This window comes from Protopterus annectens, chromosome 8.part1, assembly GCF_019279795.1.
Source record: "Protopterus annectens isolate FY-2018-M chromosome 8.part1, PAN1.0, whole genome shotgun sequence".
NCBI classification, from domain to species: Eukaryota; Metazoa; Chordata; order Ceratodontiformes; family Protopteridae; genus Protopterus; species Protopterus annectens.
This window is the reverse complement of record NC_056742.1, coordinates 345768831-345790222: the sequence shown is the minus strand read 5'-3', so window position 1 is coordinate 345790222 and position 21392 is coordinate 345768831. Positions and strand designations below refer to the sequence as shown.

Below are 21392 nucleotides of genomic sequence, written 5' to 3'. Positions count from 1 at the left end.
GACGCTTACGTCTGCAAACTTCACTCACCTAACCACCGACAATTGGGACAGCTCGGGATAAATATGGCTAGGCTTGTAAGGGCTCTAGGGCTGTTAGCCTAGTAACCTTTTATGAACCTATGAATCCAAGAACAGGTTGACAGTCACATGACCTTTATGAGTGTTATTGGGTGCAGCACATATACTAAGTATTATCAGTACCCTTGTCAGGTTATATCTGTAAAAGCTTTCTAATCTGCCAATATTTGTTAGCTGCTTCTTGGCCTGAATTTTCAGGATGCTTATATCAGTCTCACTCATTCTTCCACATTTCCATATTAATAGAACATGAACAGTAACTCCACTAAGTATACTGGGTCTTATTCACGTCTGCTGACTATGAAACAAGCCTGTGCCAACATTTACAGCAGATTTTTGGAGCAACGATTTTCTTTATAGATACTGTTCCACCTATTACAGAACACATTTTGTTCTTTTTTCTTTGAATAATTTATATGCCTGACCACTCTTCTGTACCACTCATATTTGTCAGGCAATCTCATTTGCAGAGATGATTTGTAAAGTGCTGTGAAGCTATATAGCACAGAACATTTTGTCTAAGTTACTCACACACTATTATCGGTAACTACATCTGTTGGAAACTGTCTTGTATATCAGCAGTAGATGTGTAACTCATCTCAACACTGTGTACCACATACTCTGTCTTTCAAACATTTTTATCTATTAGCATTCCCTTGCTGTAACTCACATCCTGGGTCCCCTATCTGTATATGACCTTTCTGAGTGGCACCCAGAGAAATGTATATGCTGTGTCAGCTTCTGCACAATGTGGAAGTCATTTCTGAATTGTAGTTAGGACCAGAAAGAATTGGTTTATGAACCGTGACTGTCAGATATGCACCTGGGCCTCTTGGTTCTTTATCCTGTGGTCTCAACACCAAATTAGACATCTTCCAAGTAATTATCTTGTTATTTTCAAACAACTGAATGTCAACTGAAAAAATTTATTTACAGTACTATCTACATTTTTGTGTGCTATTATGTGAGCTAAACAGCTATTTTTTGTCAACTACAAGAAACTGATTGTTGGTTCCAAAACAGATCTGTTGTTATTTTATGAATAGCAAATATCACAGTTATTGTTCATGGGTAGACTCAGGCTCCCAGTACCTGAAACAGCATTCAGCCATCTCTTGCTATCCAAGCAGCACTGTGTCTAGGGTATAAACAGCTATCAGTTGCCTTCCTACCACAGACAAGTGGTTACTGCTAGAACTGTACATGCTGGTAAGGAAGGCCTGTACTGATGCATGTGGGAAGGGTCTAATGTATCAGTCATCATTTTCCCAAATTCTTTCCATATTCACAATGACATCTTACAGTTCAAAGTGTAGTTCTTTGATATGCGACAGATACAGCATAGACATAGAAGCCAAAATAAACAGAAACAGTTAGAAATGCATGACCTGCGTGCCAGACTCTAAAATTAAAATGTTTAGTCAACAGATTCATGCTTAAAAAAACCTTTACTACACAGAACTTACAATAAAGAATGTTATGCATTCCATGATAATAGCCTGTTCTCTATGTTATAATGAACTCACTGGCTGATCCAAACATGTGTCACGACCAAACCAGATAGCTTGGAAAAAGAGTTTAAGTCTTTAAAGTGCTGATGCAAATGTGGCTATTTGCATACATAGAAATACCAGTTGTGGTATGGTTTGATTTTATTCAAACATGCATCCCACTGTGGTGAGTGGATCACAATAAATTTAAGGAAAAAAAGCAATCATGTCAAGCTGCCAAATGCAAAGTGCTATATTATATGTCATAAAAATGCACAGTAGGATGTATAAAGGACTGATGTCTTTATCTGCAAGTGAGAGTCCTTGGCTGGAAAGATAACAAGCGGTATTCTGGGACTGAATTGCATGATAAAACCTTATTGTATGACTTACTAACGCAATTGTGCAGTGAACAATAATGGCATGCAGAAACAAAAAGAGATCATAGGTTATGTCTGGCACTTGAACCTGAATCACTCAGCATCTCATTCTATTTTGTTTTTTTCATTATCAGCCTTGACAAGGCATCTGAAATCTGCACTGTACCCAGTTTATTACTTCAGAGTATAAATCATTGTACATTAGGCTATGTTATCATATCCCAAAAAGTATGATATATGAAACACATGCAAATATACACTAAAACAAGTAAAGGCCACACAGAAATGCAATACAGACAAAAAAGATCCAGGCAAACCAGAGTCTAAACTATGTAATTCCTTAAACCTCCCTTAAAGGATGTCCATGAGAAATATGCATTTGATTCCTTTAGGACATACATGTTCTAACACTATAGCTTCTGAATGCCCACTGACTTTTTACTGATTTATGTCTTTATCGGTGTATTTAGGCCAATAAAACCATGACTCTGCTAGCTATAGACATGTTTTGAGCTTTTTATGGGCTCGTCAGTACAGCATAAGTGGGTAGATTGCCATTCTCTGAAAACACTCAGATTATAAAATAACTTAAGTCGATAACATTAAGATGGCTGCTAAATATCCCAAATAAGAATAAAACAACATGTTGAAAGTCACACTGAAAAGCTGCATAGGCAAAAATAACAGAAATACATTTACTTTGCAACACCTTAAACCTCCTTTGAAGGAGGATTATGGGATCCCTATTAGAACAACGAAAATGCAAAATGTCAAACGGCTGAAAAGTCGAATATTCCAGACCTCGAAATCAGTTATGTGGGGGGCATAGCCCCCCACAACCCCCGTTAATTATATATATCAACTCCGAGATCACACTACAGTGAGGAAAGGGCAAATGTTCCGATCTTCACTGTACCACAATCTCACAAAACCAATTTCAAGGTCTGGAATATTCGACTTTTCAGCCGTTCGACATTTTGCATTTTCGTTGTTCTAATAGGGACCTGGACTATGGGATATACACAGATGACCCTTGAAGGGCATGCATTTCTTACAACCCCTTGGCTTCTGAATGCCCACTGACTTTTTGTTTTTTAAGTGTTTACTATCGCACTCAGACCAATAACACCAAATCCTCACTAGCTGTAGACATGACATTTTTTGCTCTTTTTATGGGTTCATCAGTCCAACATAACAGGATAAATTCACCACTTTCTGAAAACACTCAATATACAAAAGCTTGATGTCCTCAACATTAGGAATGTCTGCAAAATGTCCAAAATAAGCAGTGTATAAATGCAGAGATAAAAATAAACAAGTGCCTTGGTTAGAACTTCAACTCACACTTCCCAGAATCAGAGCGTGGTTCTTCTGTCCATTTGCATCATGAAGACAAGTAAAAGCTAGTATGTCCCCACAACATGCTTTAGAATTTATTAGGTTGCAGCAAGGAATACATAGAAAACTGCTTTTTTTTCAACTCATCAAAGATCTAAGTTAACATCAAGGGCTTATGTTGCTAAATGGTGACTATGAATGTAAGTCATTGTTATTACATAGTGGAAAGCAGTACCATTCATGGAAAACAAACAATGTTTTTTGTTCAAGCCTTCTGACATCAGACACTACCATGTACAAAGAAGTGAACTACTGTGCTGTGTAAATTAGCCAACTGTAGATAGCAGGAAGCACTACTTCAGGATACAATAACAGCCTATAATTCAGGGAAAAGTAGCGGAATGAATCTAATCCCTTGATTAGCTTAAAAGATAAACGGGCAAGGCTACTTCAGTCATGATTTATTAGCATAGACTGATTATAACTGGAGTAAAAGAAAAATCCTACACTTTGGCAATTTGAATATATCAGATTATTCATATAATTAAGCTGGAAGCATCTCCCTTACATAGCAGTTTGTGAGATTTGGTCTCTGAACACATATGGACATCATAGTACAGTATCAGATAACTATTCATTAAATGAGATACGAAACAATTTAATGTCACTGCTGAGAATGTAAGGGGTTTGAATTCTATGCATGTTTAAAATATTATTTCAGTATGAAATATATGAAATATAAAACCTACATTCATGTTCAAAGCCTCAACTTGCAAAGCCCTAAGAACCCCTGTGTGGGGGGTTTACTCTACTCCCTTATTTAATATAATCAACTGGTCATTAAACCTTGTGAAAAGGGGGAATACCCCTAAACAGGCATCTTTCACACTGATTTGACAAGCAGTAACAGTTGTAATAGTGGTCACTGCAAAAATTCTGTTCTACCAACATTGGCCTGAACTTTTTTCATCCTCTTTAGGTGGATGTCAAAAAGGAAATAAAAGCAGAGATAACTTCTGAAAGAACTGAGGAGCTTTTCAAAAAGTCTAAACAGACCAATTCACTATATACTGAAAAAGAACGTACTTACTGCAGCCTAATAAATTCTAATGCGTGTATTGGGGACACACTTGCTTTCAGTTGTCTTCATGATGCAAATGGACAGAAGAACCAAGCTCTGATTCTGTCACCAACATAATTTATCCTTTACAATCACCTACATAAAGGTACTTGGTTAGGTGACTGAAAACAACATTATTGAAGTTCATTTTATTAAGTTTTTTTTTTTTTTTTTTGGCGCTTTCCCTCTTCTCTCTTAACCATAAAGCCCCTTCCTCCATCACCCATTACTGATATTCTGGACACTGGATGGAAGTGGAGATTAGGAGTTCTGGATTTTTTTTGCTTTGTAGCACCTGTATCCCTTTACCCCCACAACAGTAAGTTAGTGACATATGCATGTATCTAACCCCAGCTACAGAACATGAGCTGGCTGCTTGATGGGCTTGAACATCCCAGCCCACAATGCTCCCTGCTGATGCACTTGCCTCCTATTAGTGTAAGCAGTGCAGCATGAAAGACTGCATCCATTTCCTTCATATGGGCAAGTTGGCATCTGTCATTTACTCCCACCATCCACTCAAACTAATGATGCCAAGGTCACTAATCATTCCAAGGTCATCTGAGTTGCATTTGGGACTTTGCCTCTCTGTACCATAGATTCAGCATTCACACCTAATTTCTCATATCCATCCTGGCTTTAGACCCTACCAATGGACCCTGACTAATGTGGATTAAATATAAGCAGCAAAAAAACAACAAGGACCAAGACAGCTAAAACCATAAATTTAATTGTAAACTATAAAAGATAAGCGTGTTCATTCAATTCCTTCATCAGATCTGAAGTGAATCATTTGCAACAACGCTCTTTGATTACTGAGATACAATGTGAAATTAATTTACAGACAGCTTAGAAAACCATCACTCTTGTCATCTGAAAGAATAAAATTTTAGTGTAAAGAAACAAATACGACTTGTGGTATCTCAGCATTTCTGAGTTATGAATACTGAGCTTCTAGGGCTTAAGTGTTAAACTCTAAAAGTATACAGCAGTTTTTAAACATTCTTGGAATTTCAGTACTGCATACTTTTGTAATAAATTCTTGCCATTGTATTCAAAAGCATAGTGTGCAGATGCATAATTGTGTCTTGCACACTATATGTCCCATAATGTCACCACAGACCATTCTGATTCATTAACATGGACCAGGGTAGTGCACAGGGGCATACTGGGACATACTGGGAATGTCTCTTTTCCGTGGATAGCTCAAAAGTACCCCTAGTGCACCACTGTATACTATGCACTCCTGTGCTCACGATGGGAGGGCAGTGCTACATAGCATGATAGCGTTATACTTTGCACCCCATAACTGTAAGTTAGTATAGTGCACTGGGGAATCCCCATTATATCTGCAGTGTGATCTTCCACAGAAATCCAGGCAGTCACACATCAGTAATTACAACTGATTCATAGACAAGCCTGACTCAAAAACTTTTAAAGCCTATTTTGAAGTAAAAAAGTGAGTCTTAACACAAATTATTTCTAAGAATGTGTGAATGCTATCAATAGGGGAGGGCTTATATGTTTGTTAACCTGGCAACACGTCATGTAAAATGTGTGTGCATATGAACCAAAAAACTATGAACAGAAAAGTTAAAGGCCCATATTTTGTTAAGACTAAGAGAGGCTTGCCTGTGAACAAGCGGAACAGGGAATAAAGGAAATTCATCTTTCTATAGCCAAATATATCATATGCTGACTATATCACCAAACTAAAAAAAATTACGTTTTCCACAGTCAAAGAGTATTTGTGGGTATATTAACAAACTGACATAAAAATTCTTCCATTACTGAAGCCAAATATTTAAGGCTTTAAAATGTTTTCTATTGAAAAAAATATTTGGTAAATAAACAAATGCACAAATCTTTCAGAACTAATTCTATTAAACAAAGTGTAGTATATATTATTAGCTGGTATTAGGGTGCCAGGCTTGTTTGTGAGACATAACACATAAGTGACTAATATTCTTATCAGCAATTACTAGAATCCAGATAGTGAGTTTTATCCTGGAAGAGCAAGGCTGCATCTCTCAAGAGATTTCATCTTTCCACAACATGCAGCAACTTCTGAGCTGGTATATATAAGTAGTAGTGTTAGGGGGCACAGCACACTATGCTTTGTGGTGTACGGGGGCTTGGCCTTCCTGCAAAAATATTTTTTATTTATTTTCCACATGGAAATATTCTTTACATTTGAATGATATTGCTCTGTTGTGATCGCTTTTCATTTGTAAAGTGCATGTGGTATTTTTGGATGCAAATAACCTTAATGATGCAAAAAAAAATGGAAAAAAAAGCATATTCCAGAAATGTTTGTGGACAAAATTTGGTGTGGGAATTTACTGACTGTAGCTCGTTTGGATCTGTGTGGGTGCCTTTAATTCCAGAGTAGAAGCCTGATACACAGAAGTGGAGATAGTATAATAGTACATGTAACACTCCTGAAGGTAAGAAGTTTTCACATTTCCTGAATGCATTGGGTCAGACATAACACACATAAGCAACTTAATCACATGACAAATGGACTTTTTCTTAACAAACCCCCTAGAAGGTTTTCATGAGATTATACACTGCACTTATCCTTTGCTCAACATTAGGTCTCCAAGATAAGACAGTATGCATAATTTATGGGAAATGAAACTTCTTTGATATTATGAGTTTAAGAGAACTGTCGTAAGAGATGATTCCACAAAACTGTTCACAAGGATTCCTATCTTTGCATTCTTGAACTTAACTGTAATAAGGTGTTTGATCTAAGGATGTTTTGACTAATTAAGTGTTTACTCCATTGGAAAAAATGTGTGTTTTGTGTGTGTGTGTGTGTGTGTGTGTGTGTGTGTGTGTGTGTGTGTGTGTGTGTGTGTGTGTGTGTGTGTCTATATACATATATAAATATATATACATATAAAAAATCTACACACACACACACACACACACATATCTATATCTATGTCTATGTGCATGCTTGTGTGTGTGTGTGTGTGTGTGTGTGTGTGTGTGTGTGTGTGTGTGTGTGTGTGTGTGTGTGTGTGTGTGCCTATGTATATCTACTTCAGTTGATTGAACATACATGTTTGATTAAAAAACATTGGGTTCCATACCTCTCAACTGTCCAGATATTCTCAGAATGTCCAGAGTTTTTCCTCATATTTTTTGTCTCTGCCTCATAAAACTTATGGTTTTCTGGATTTTTATGGCAACTCACTGAGAACTGAATTCACTAAATAATGACAAGCATTTGAGTTTCAGACTTTATATCCTTTATAAAATGCAAAGTAACAAAATACCTTTTACTGTAACTTTCCAAGTTTATGAGAGCACTATTTACAATTTTTCCGTATTTTGGGGCTTTGTCCATCCATTACTATTAGCTTTGTCCATATTTTTTATATTAAGAGGTAGAAAGATATGTTGGGTTCACAGCAGTGAAAGTGTACAATACCGAACAAACTGTGGCAGAAAAAAATGTTGGCATTTTTATGCAGGAGATTATGCAACAATAGGGGTAGAGATTTGCCCGTTCTTCACTGTTGTGAGCTCTCGGAGTTGGTATAAATAATTATATAATGACAGCTCATTACTATAAAAAAAACATGCCAAGCTGATTGGTCAACCCAACCAGCATGCCCATTGTAAACTGAGCATATACCAACAGAAAAAAGTGTGGTCACTGAAGTACCATTAAGCAGCTAGACTTTCTTCTGTTAGTATATGCTATGGAGGCATACATCTCAACTGTCCAGATTTTCACCCTCATGATCAAACTATGCCAACGGTGGAAAAATCCTCAATATACCCACACGTACTTGTCAGTTATTGCTTAAATATCAAGGGTATGTGGGTGGGGCTTGACCCTCTGCATACAACATGTTTTTTGTATTTGTGTGACAGTCGACATACTACACTTTTTTTGTGAATTTTGCTATTATGCACTATTGCTGTTGTGGACTCAATGTTTTTTTGATTGAACATGTGTGTGTTTCTTTGATCAACTGAAGTAGATACAAATATATATATATATATATATATATATATATATATATATATATATATATATATATGGGTCCATGTCAGATGGACGAACACCCAGTTAACCGACGACCACATCAACGAGGTGACTTCACCGACAGTACGAATCCCTGACAATGGTAAGTCACTGTATTACGGAACAGAATACATTCCCGTTTCCATAATACACTAGAAAACCACATTAAAACATGTTTAGCAGGGGGTAAGCCCCCCTGCACCCCACATCCCCCTACTTAAATATACCAACTCCGAGATTGCACTACAGTGAGGAAATGGGACTAACTCCCAGTCTGCAGTGCTCACCGTTGTCGGGGATTTGTTCTGTCGGTGTCGTCGGTTAACTGGGCTTTTGTCCATCTGACATGGACCCATATATATATATATATATATATATATATATATATATATATATATATATATATATATATATATATATATATATATATATATATATATATATATATATATATATATATGTGTGTGTGTGTGTGTGTGTGTGTGTGTGTGTATATATATATATATATATATATATATATATATATATATATATATATATATATATATATATATATATATATATATATATATATATATATATATTATAGAAAGGAAGCGAGATGAATATAAGTTGGCGTTCAGAACTATAAACTGCATTTCATTGCAGTTCACTTCTTTGGAAGTGCAATTCTTCAATTCTTCTGAATGGTGTAAGCCTTCCAATGCTTGTTTCAAGAAGAGAATGTACTTGTTGCCAAGATGTGGTAAGGGTGTAGGTGGTGCAGAGGGCTTGTGCCCTGCAAAGACATTTATTTAGTGTAACTTTCATTATATTCAATTAACAGGTGTTTGATGATTTGGAGTCTTTATATTGAATCTCAAAGTATGTGCATTTATACATATTATCTTTACCTTTATTTGGTTAAAAAGTAAGAGCATAAAACCAGAATGGTAAGATTTGAAGACGGTTGATGCAGTATCAAAGTTGTTACCTTAGAGTAAAGCATAAAGCTAACAGAAAGCTGTGGCCCCAACACCTGGTGCAGCACCACCCACTCCTTTATTACAAGGCACACTCACTTTAATACCCATTACTATTGTGTATACACTGTTGGCAGCTTGACAATGTGCTTTAATGATAACTGTAGACATATCTAGGACAGCTAACCATTACTCCTGCAAGCTCATGCTGTTTTGTTTTATTTTTACTTAGCTAACATGACATCAGCATGGATGTAGATACTGTTATCAAGTTATATGTGACAGACCACAAATCATCTGCAGTGTAGTTACGTGAAACTATTTTCTAACAATTGACATTCTTGTTTTAAGGTAATTGATAGTTGATGTTAATTTAAATCCCATTTGTAGTACAATCAACACTTGAAAATCAGATATACAGAATCATCTCCCTTTTGTTTTCACTGGTGCACTGTGAAATATTCATATTTAATACTGGCACATGATGTCCAGTAAATATACATATCTGTTTTATGTAAATATTGCCTTCTTTATATCCTGTTCCTATTTTGATGTGTTGATGTAACTTGAGAGGTGTAATAACACTTTTTTTGTCCTGCTGGCTCTGGTTCTGATGGATATAAGGTTACAATTACCTAATCACTATAATACTAATGCTGCTGTCACAAAAATTACAAAACTTAAGAGAAACAGAAAAAATCCCCATTGGTGAGTTAATTAAGGGATTAACTAGTTCTAGTCTTAGGCAACATGGAAGCCAGCTCTCTGATCAGGTTTGTTAGCAACATCCTTAAGGGTGGAGAGTCACCAAGTCCCCACTCATTCACCTCCTCCAGCTCCCCCCCCCCAGCTGCATATACAGTTGCACCACGGTGGTGTGTACACATCACATGACATGCCCCATACATAATATGTCTCCACATGTGCACCTGTATAGATTACGCTCAATCACCTGTTAGTTATCCAGAGGCTCTGCCAGAAGGTGTCAGTATAGTCAATACCTCTTATACCTCCCCCATAAAAGTTGAGAAGCTTCTGGCTACTCAAATTATATTAAGTAATTAAATTTACTTTGATTGCCCTGGGAAACATCACAAAAATAAAGTTGACAATGGAAAAATTCAACCTTCACCAAGGCTGACTTTGTTATGTATGCGTGTCTCCACACCTCCACACCTCTAAATGCACGCACAACCTTTGAGGTAAACAGAAATGTTCTTTACCCGCAAAGTTCCATAATGTTGGATCTTGTCCTTACTAATATAGGAGCATCTTGCACCATCCATTGTGTATCTTCATTACTTGTTGGGTTTCACCAAAAAGCAGTCTCCTTTGAAATAAAATTGAAACCAGAGATCCCTTCCACACAGCGCACCATTAGAAATTTCTTTAAGACAAACTACCTACTCCTAAGTGATATATTGGCAAGCTTCTAATCTCCACCAAACCCAATTAACTCCACCAAATATGCAGAAATGTACACCACCACCATATTATACCAGCATGTAAGCTGCTGCATAGATTCAGCTATACCCTGTAGGAACAAGTGCAGGGTAAACCCCAGAAACAATCCCACATGGTGGAACCATAATAACAACAAACTTTATAACAGGAAAATAATTTTAACCTAAAGTAAGACAAGTAACTTTTAGACTGTTAGAGCCCTTGCCACTGAAATAAACAAACAACTCAGGAGCTTAATAAAATCTACCGAAGCCAAGTTTGAGGCTAAAATAGCTACCCAAGCCAAAGACAATGACAAAGCATTTTTTAGTTATCTCAAAAGCATAAAACAGCAATGCACTGAGCAGATTGTGAACAATGTTACCTACGCTGAGGCTGAAGATATACCAAACCTACTGGTTGATAAATTTAGCTCTAACTTTACCCCCCTCCCCTCCATCTGTGCCTCAAGACGTACCTGAAACAGGGTCACCTCCAAAGCAAAAAATACTGCATCTATGGGTCCTGATGACATCCCTGGATGCATCTTAAACAGCATAAAGCACAATTTAGCAGGTCTATATTACAACGTTGAACTCACAGGAGTTCGAATGTTGTAATATCGAACCCAAACGTTCGAAATACAAAAATAGCGAAGCCACGGCACACCAATTTTTTTCCCAGGGAAAAAAATAAGTGGACCATTTTCAGGGCTTTGCTATTTCCTCCACTGTGGTGTGATTTCAGAGTTGGTATATTTACGTAGGGGGATGTGGGGGGTTGAAGCCCCCACTTTAAAGTTTAAAGTATAATTTTTTTTTTTTTTTGTCACAGAACAGCGATTTTTTTCCCCTGGGAAAAAAAATCACTGTTCTGTGTTTTTGTTATGACTTGATTTCGAAGTTTACAGTTTGATATTACAATGTTCGAACTCCTGTGAGTTTGACATTGTAATATAGATCCCAATTTAGCCACACCCCTAACAACACTGTTCTGTCTCAGTCTCCATACAGGTTTTGTACCAAGCCATTCCCATGCATAACTGAGGACCTTCCCCAGATTCAGGCAATCACAGACCCATAAGTCTGACTAGCCTCAAATGCAAACCACCGAAAAAACTTATCATGGAACTAATCAGTCAGGACATAGGGAACCTCCAAACACTGGACCCATCTCAGTTTGGATTCATCAAGGGCAGGTCATGCTTATTCATCCTGATGTCTTTTTTGAAAAGGTCATCAAAGCAATGGATGAAGGCAAAACAGTACGCACTGTGTACGTTGACCTGGACAAAACTTTTGACACAGTTCCATACTCAGGCATAGTAGAAAAGTTAAATAGACTGTGAATAAACCCCTGTGTCACCTGCTGGATAGGCAAATGGTTCACAGATAGGATACAGGAAATGAAAATAGGAGGTTACCGCCACCAAGAAACGGGCCACCAGTTGAGTCCTCCAGGGCTCTGTGCTGGGACCCCTCCTACTTAGCATGTATTTTTCTGACATAAAAGCCAATACCAAATGGGTCTGGCTGACATCTAGCATTTGTTGAATCTCCAGATGACTTAGTCATCCTGCAGAAAATATTGTAACAAATAAAAAACTGGTGCCAAAATCATGGACTGAAACTAAATACTAAAAAAAATTCATTATTATATCCCCTGTGAAGTCAAGCTATTCAGGATTTGGGAACTGTGGTCAGTGACCTAAGTTTTAACCAACATGTGTCCATTGTTGTAAGCAAGTCCTTCCATATTGCACAGTTTATAAACAAAGGGATTGTATCTAGATCTAGAGATATCATTGCTTCGCCTTACTCAGCTCTCATTAGGGCAATCATTTAATATAATGTCCTCTTTAGCATGTATCTGTCCAGATAGATAAAGTAACTGGAATGCCCACAGAGATACCTTGCTAAAAGGATACAAGGCCTAAATGACATGTCTTACATGAGCCTACTCAAACTGGTCCTGTCTCTATACTCAGTATCTTACAGACTGCTAAGAAGTGACCTGTGTCTGGCATACAAGGCATCTTCTGACCCATTACTGATGGATTAACTGCACATCAGCAAGTCAAGTGGCATCAGAAATACTCAATCTTTGAAATTAAAACCTCTTCTGCAACTTCAACAGAACTGTTTGGAGGGACAGGTATATCTCGGAGAGGATATCGCTGCTGTGGAACAGACGTTCCATCCACATAAAACAAAATGTATCCATGTCCATATTAAAGCACAACTTAGATCTATAGTTGGGAAACAGAACATTTACCGCAGGATTACCCCCCGTACTACTGCTGGACAGAGGCAACTCCTAAATGCTTTATCCTATGCATGGGCCCTTCAGATTCTCCATGGTATGATCCCAGTTGTTCTCATTAGGGGTAATATATAATTATTGACCATGGGATGGGTAAAACCAGTCTCTAACCAAATGGGATAGATTAATTTGAGCACAAAAAGGGAAATTTGCTGGGCTTAAAATGTCACGCAATGGCAGCTAGCCTAGTACTTACCTATGAAACTATGAACCTATGTCAAATTCGTATTTTCAGTACATGTAACTAAAAAGACTAGTCTATTTGCAATTAATTATTCACATTCTGAACAAAGATGCTTTAGTGAAATCCACCATTCTCAGTTTTTCTACATTCCTTCTTGGCCAGCCTTTCAAGTTGAGTAAGTCTATTACCAAACCCAGCCTCCTGGAAGTCTTGACTAGCTGCCATTTCTTCCCTCCCAGACGTCTGAATAGATACCATGACTCTGTACCCCAGGTCTTTCTGTATTCTAGTAGTGACACTTTTCCATGTATATAACCAGTATCCATTTCCCCTAAATTCATTATTAGGTAATTGATAGCTTTTATGACATATTTCATTTAACTTTTTTTCTCAGTCCCCAGCTGTGTCTTACACTTACACAAAACACAGTGTCTTGGAAAACCTGATGTAGTTTGAGATTATTCAGTTGTCTTTCTTCTGTCAGCTTTGCACTCTGACCTCAGTGTAGGAAATTCTGTGTAGTTTCCTTATTTTATCCATCATTTCTTGTGCGTAATATATTTGCCTTTCTTATAAAGTTATTTTTTCCCTAAATAATGTAAACTGTCTGGTTGCACTCTACTGTATGCTTAATATGAATATGTTTCAATAAAAGATATAGGTCTGAAAAAGAAAAACAAATTCCTCATTCTTTGACTATAAGTTTATGCGTGTTTTTATGTGTTCAAAAGTAATTACTAATATAAGTTTATGCTTCATCTAACATAAATTAGCATCTTCCATTGAATGTAGTTTTCATTTCCACCATGGAATATACCCTAGCAACAGCAAATGTCCAAACCATGAAACGTCAAATCAGACTGAGTTAACACTGAAGGTACCAAATGCAAAGAACACACTGCAGTTATTGCAACAGCCATGATTGTGTTACCGATACATAAAAATAGAGAAAACTAATCAGATAACTGACTTTAATTGAAGAACAATAACTTAATGACACTTGACTGTAATTTAATGCCTGCTTAAGGCCATGTATAAAACACTTACAAATAATCAAATTCCTAAAAGATTGCAGTGTGCTGCTTATCCCAAAATGAGTGAGATGTCCCCAGGCCCAGTTTCCTGGCATTGCTTTCCCACACAAGGTTTAGAAAAGTCAGCTAATCTAGGTACAGATTTCCTGTATGTAATTTTTAGAAATATGTGTAGCTCATCCATAATAATAGGCTAAAATATTCCAGAGCCTGTAGTTAAGTGTCTTGACGGAATCATTTTGCCTTTTTTAAGTAATTACTTAGTGCGATCTAGGAAACAGATATTTTAAGGCTGTCATATAATCATGGTGTTATTTTGCAGCAGTGCATCTTCTAAACTGATTTTCATCATATACAATTTGTGTAAAAAGAACTGCACAGTAATGTGTGCAGCAGAATTCATTTAGCATTAGTGTTATATTGCCAGTAAAAAAATATCTTATTATTTCATATGCAGATGTTTTCAACCTCTTTTTTCTCCTGTCTTTACTTGGGCAGTTCAGAGTAATCAAAAGGTGAATGATGAGGCTACAAGTAATCAAAAAGTAAGTGACGAGTGTGGCAGTATTTATAAACTTTTAATAAACGTGTGCTGAGCACTGGCTACTATTAAGTAGTATTTTGTTTGTGGCTTTAGTTTAGACTTAAAAGTAATCAGTTTTAGTGGGGCCCTAGGGTGCCAAGGGATGTTGCTCTGGTGACCCCCCCCATTTAATCAGTAGTGCCAAGTGCTAAAGGACCTGGATGAGAGTGATGTAGGTGAGTGACCAGTGTTAGGTCATGCATTCCAAGGCAGGATGGTAGCAATGGCCCACTGCTGAAGTGTTACCTGTACAAGTATGGACTTTATACTTTAACAGGTAAGTATGGAAGCTAAAGTCAAGCACTATACAGTGTCAAGTAATTCCTGTGCCCTGACTAATGGCGCACTGCATTATATTTGAAGATGCTATGTAAAAGCTTACACCCAGGGCCCCATATGCAGGCCTTGCCTCAGCAGTCCATTCGTCAGTTATCAGGCCCAGGAAGACCAGACTTTGGTAATGAAAATTCCAAGCTAACACAGAATGATAACCTTCCAACAGACAACTCTCCCCCATCAATGCTTTCAAAAGGACTGAAAAGGATGGAAGAATTAAAGGGCCAACTGGAGGGGGATGATGGTTGGACAAGGCAAGGGGCCAAAATGAAATACAAAAAAAAAAGGTAATGCTCATTTACCTGTTTTTCAGAAACCTTGATAGATTCCTTGAAGACTATCCATGTGACACTTTCATGTAGTGGAGGTGTGGTCAGTGAGCCAGGATATGTCCAGTAATCCAAGGAATATGGGAGTAAGTTAGCAGGGTTGAAGTTTGAAAACTGATGTTTTGTTTCCTAAAAATACAAATTAGAAAAGTATCACAGTTTTTTTTTCACAAAACTAGATGACATTTAATAAACTCAAATAATGCTCCCCTCTAGCAGTTAGTAATAGACTAACATTTATCAGGCAAGGAAACAAAATAAAGTACCTACCAAAACCGTGAAGGATTTTAGTTTTCACTTATAATTAGTGGAATTGCAGTTCTACTCACAACAGCTTTTACATTTTCACAGAAGTGCTTTGCTGAATTATTAAAATGACCCCTAGATGGGTTATCCATGTGATCCATTAAGTCATTTAATTTACATCGAAGCTTACTTGCAGTAGAGTGAAACACAATTCACTACAGTTTCATAAAGTCATACATGATAAATGCATTAAGCACATCTACTTTGTGTTAAATCCTTCTATTGTCTATATTATTCTATGCCATAAATATCAGTACAAGAAGTAAAAATCTCCATTTAAATATAATGGCAGACAGCAGTGTGATCCTTTGCAAATTAATTGTTGCTTTTTTATGAATGTAATAATAACTACTCTTAACTTGTGTAGACTCTTATGTTGCAAATGTGCATAGTCAAACATATCTAAATATACTACTTGGCTAAAAGACGATGAGTCAGGGTAGTATCCTAAGTGAAAGTCAGGCAGTAACCCAGCAACGGCCAATAGTCACTTAACTCTTCCATAGTGAAGTTCCAAGGATCCAGGTGTCTATACATGTCAATGGGATGGAGAGTTCAGTCATAGTAACAGTTATGGATTAATCTTACATAGAGTTTGAGTTTTATATCAAACGTCATCACCTCTCTGAATTCAGTGCCACCCTACCACATGCTTCAACAGTCATACCCAACTTTCACAGGTCTTCTGTCAGACATTTCATCCATCCTTTAATTAAACTTCCTCATGTCCTCTTACCTTCTTCCTCTTCTCTTAAATTTGCTTTACAAAATCCACTTCTGCTTTTCTACACGCGAACCACCATGATCTGTTCTACGTGTCCTGACCTACATCTGGGGCTACTCTAGCTTCATCCCTGGTGTCCTACTTTCTTTGTCTATCCTGCTGCCTATCTCAAACACTTCATCTCCATCACATCTAGCTTACATATCTGCTCTGTCTTTACTGCCCTGGTTTCTGTACCATACAGTAGTACTGGTCACATCACTGTTTTGTATACTTTACTTTTCAGCTTCATTGGCATTCTTCTGTTACACACTACCCCTCATACTCTATGCCAATTAGCCCCTTTAATTCTAGCGTTGACCTCCTCATTCAGACTTCCTTTCTCCCCAACCATTCCTCCCAGATATGTAGCTGTTAACCTCTTCCATTACATTCTCTACTATCTCAGTTTTCAGCTTCTTCTGATATCTGCCATTTGTTGCCATGACCACTGTCTCATTTATACTGCATTGTATCCCATGTGCCTTCAGTGGTGCATTCGATGCCTCTATCATTTGTGAAGTTCTTTTCAGAATCTTCCTGTAATGCCACGTCATCTGCATATTAGAACTTTATGATTTGTCCCCGACTCCCCTCTGACCTGTTTGCTGATGTAGCCCATCACAAGTATAATTTGGAGTGGGCTCAGAGCTGAATCCTGATACAAATCCACTCCCACTGGGATCTCTTTTGTAAGACTGAATGCTGTTTATACTTGTGTCGCTGGATCCTTGTATAGAGCCTATATTATAGCCTATATTAGTTTCGCTAGTCTTTCCATGACTTCATATCATTGTTGAACAGCCCAAATCACAAATGTCCAAACAGGGAAATCATATGGAACCTTGCCATATGTTTTTCCCTGTTTAGGAAGGCCCACTGGGTCTTTCTCATCACCATCTTCTTCTCTGTTATCTGTCTCTCTCTCTAAACATTGGGTTGGTTTTACTGCATGGAGATCTGAAACAGAACTGCTCATCTCCCATCTCAGTTTCTACCACTCCATGTATACCTTTATCAATCAAACTATCTAATGCCTACATGAATCGTGGCAGGAGTTTTGTATCTCTGTACTGCCTGCAGTTGGGATTATTCCTTTGTTCTTGTACATTGTCACTAGAATGTTTATTCACTAGTCATCTGGGATATGTCTTTAATATCACTATTGTAATTAACAACAAAATAAAGCTACAAACATAAATTTAAAGCTGTTGTTGCAATAAAAATGGGAAAAAGGTAAAGTGTGCATAATCTACCCACATGAGGGCTAGTAAGCTTGTGTAGGAATAATAAAATGAGCTGTTTGGGTTAATAATAAAACACACTGATCCCCTGAGATTCCCATCAAAGATAATAAAACAGGAGAGCAAACGGTCACTGTTTACTGTTATTCAAGGGATCATGCAAATGTACATCTAAGACTGGTTTCCCCAAGGCTCTTAACATTATATTTGTGACTCAAAGTCACTTGATTTCTACAATAATCATGCATATAGCAGCTCCATAACTATGGGCAGGACATCCACATGGGAACATATTAATAACATATTTTAATTAATAACATGGTAGTCAAACATGTTCATAGGCAGTTGCTAGACAATTCAGTAATTCTTGTCCCTCATCCAAAACAAAACTTTGTATCATGTAAGAAGAAAATGTAGAATTTGATAATACAGGCAATTGTTCTAGGAATAACTTCTCCTATAGTTAATCAGACTGAAGCTCTTGGTGGCATAATTACCGCTATAATATAAAATGCTGGTACTAAGCAAAGTAATAATGCACCATAAAATAACACTGTATTCTAGTAAAAGTGAGTTGGGTATTTTACGGCATACCAAACTTGATAATGCAAGTAGCCTTCTGAGAGACAAATGGTAAGACAGGCAGAAGGGAATAACTTTGAATGGATTATTCCATCAGAGCAATAAAATAAACTGATTTAAGAACCGCATGAAGTACAAGTTAGGAGTAACATTTTTTGCACTTAATGGCATGTCTACTGCATGAATTTATAAACCATATTAAGTCCTAAGTGCAAAATAAACCTTCACTGCTACATTCAGTGATAATGAGTTATACATAAGTTGGTATCTTACTACAAACCAGCTTTGACATGGCCAGTAACTCTAAAACAATTAAATAGCTTCAAAAGGCAAATGGTGATTTATAAAATATAATTCAGCAATATCAGGTTATGAGGTAATTCTGAAAAGCACCCTTAAACTTCAACAATGTTGTAATGAGAACTTCCTGATTAGTGTTTTAAGTATACTAAAAACAACTCTGGAAAAGTAAAAGGTGGCAGAAAGATCTTGAAATGTGTGTTGAAAGTTTCTGATGTAAAACTATTGGATGTCTGAATGCAGGGGCGGCTCGTGCTAGAGGACTGCAGGACTGCAGCCCTCCCACCTAGAAACAAAAGGAAAAAAAAACATGAAACATAAAATTAAAAAAAAAATGTATTTTTACAAGTTCTGGAATTTCTGCGCATGTGCGGACAAACTCAGACGGCCCCGCAGATGCCCAGGAATCTGTGCAAACTCAGACTGCCTGAGTCAGCAGTCCAGATACAGGGAAGGCATTTTCTGCCCTGCAGATGCCCAGGAATCTGTGCGGTAGATGACCGCACAGAACAGAGGAGCTCCGGACTGCTTCATCCGCAGGCAGGGCCAATCAAGAGAGACTCTCGCAGGGAAGTGTTGGATTCAAGCGCAGGACCAATCAGGAGAGAGGTGAGTTTAAGCTCTCGCAGGGAAGCATTGGATTCGAGCACAGGTTTGGAGTTTTGCTGCTTTATGGATTCGACCGTGGGTTTGGAGTTTAAGTATGTCCGGACACATTTACAGGTTGTGTGTGGAGTTTAAGTATGTCCAGACACATTTACAGGTTGTGTGTGGAGTTTAAGTATGTCCGGATACATTTACAGGTTGTGTGTGGAGTTTGAGTATGTCCGGACACATTTACAGGTTGTGTGTGGAGTTTGAGTATGTCCGGACACATTTACAGGTTGTGTGTGGAGTTTGAGTATGTCCGTTCACATTTACAGGTTGTGTGTGGAGTTTGAGTATGTCCGGACACATTTACATGTTGTTTGTGGAGTTTGAGTATATCCAGACACATTTACAGGTTGTGTGTGGAGTTTGAGTATGTCCAGACACATTTACAGGTTGTGTGTGGAGTTTGAGTATGTCCGGACACATTTACAGGTTGTGTGTGGAGTTTGAGTATGTCCGGACACATTTACAGGATGTGTGTGGAGTTTGAGTATGTCCGGACACATTTACAGGTTGTGTGTGGAGTTTGAGTATGTCCAGACACATTTACAGGTTGTGTGTGGTGTTTGAGTATGTCCGGACACATTTACAGGTTATGTGTGGAGTTTAAGTATGTCCGGACACATTTACATGTTGTGTGTGGAGTTTGAGTATGTCCAGACACATTTACATGTTGTGTGTGGAGTTTGAGTATGTCCGGACACATTTACATGTTGTTTGTGGTGTTTGAGTATGTCCAGACACATTTACATGTTGTGTGTGGAGTTTGAGTATGTCCAGATACATTTACAGGTTGTGTGTGGAGTTTGAGTATGTCCAGACACATTTACAGGTTGTGTGTGGAGTTTGAGTATGTCCAGAATGTGTAAGCATGTAAGTTACAGAAGCAGCAGTTGTGAGAACCCATATTTTAAAGCTTCAGTTTGTACTGGGTTAGGTTTTTAGCTAACAAACAGGGAAAAGCCACTGCCAGTGAATAGGGCAGAGGAAACAGGGTGGGAGAGAACTACTGTCGTCTCTGTCGTCCATTGTTCATACATTTATAGGTGTATATGTTTATATTAAGTTAAGCTTTTGTTTAACACAAAATAAAATGCAGTGAGTGGCGCAGAGGAAGTTGTCTGGGCTGGAAGTTAAGCCGTTTTTCTTTCAGTTTAAAGCTACATTTGTCTGTATTTGGTTAACCTTTTGGTTAACACAGAGAAATAAACAACAAATGGAGAAGAAGAAGCTGTGTGGAGAGGGAGTGAAACCTCGTTGTCTTTCACCTATCTTCATTATGCACACTTCTAACCTGCAACCCCTCCTTTGCTAAAGGTATTGTTAGTTTAAAAGGCAGCTTTGGGCTCTCCAGTGTGCTGTGTAATTCCCTTAAATTCTTAATTAGACATTGACATTTGTCTCCTCTTATTCCCATTCAGGTAATTTCTCTTGATTTTCTAATAGTATGGCAGTGAACACATAACTGTTCTGCATGTTGTGTTCCTTTAAGTAGGAGAAGTGATATATGAGATGAGTACAGATGGTGCTTTAACACATGTATACAGCTAATTGTGAAACAACAAAGTACAAGATCTACGCACTCAGAAGTACTGTGACATTCCTAGACTTAATTGCTATATTGTTTACTAAATATTTAAGTATAAAATCCCCACGGAGTTAGCTAGTTGAGGGAAATTTAATCATGGTAATACCTTATTAAACTGAGAGAAAAATATATAATTAATGAGTGCTAAAGTCCCAGCGTAGTACAAAATTAATTCTATGCGTCCAGTTTTCTAGACTAGGTACAGATTTTCACTTTTTTTGTGGGGGGGGTGAAGAATTTGTGATGGAATGAAACCTACAGTTACGTATAGCTTGTCACGTCCATTCAGTACTAAACTGTTAAAATTAAACATT

At 37.5% G+C, this 21392-nt stretch overlaps 1 protein-coding gene across 1 annotated transcript in view; it reads right to left on the bottom strand.

Moving 5' to 3' along the window:
* CA7 (carbonic anhydrase 7) overlaps positions 1 to 21392 on the bottom strand; it is a 397617-nt gene that overhangs the window by 115703 nt on the left and 260522 nt on the right. Inside the window, exon 6 of the mRNA XM_044081917.1 lies at positions 15618 to 15773. Coding sequence (XP_043937852.1) covers positions 15618 to 15773 — 156 coding nt within the window. The remainder of the gene's footprint in view (positions 1 to 15617; positions 15774 to 21392) is intronic.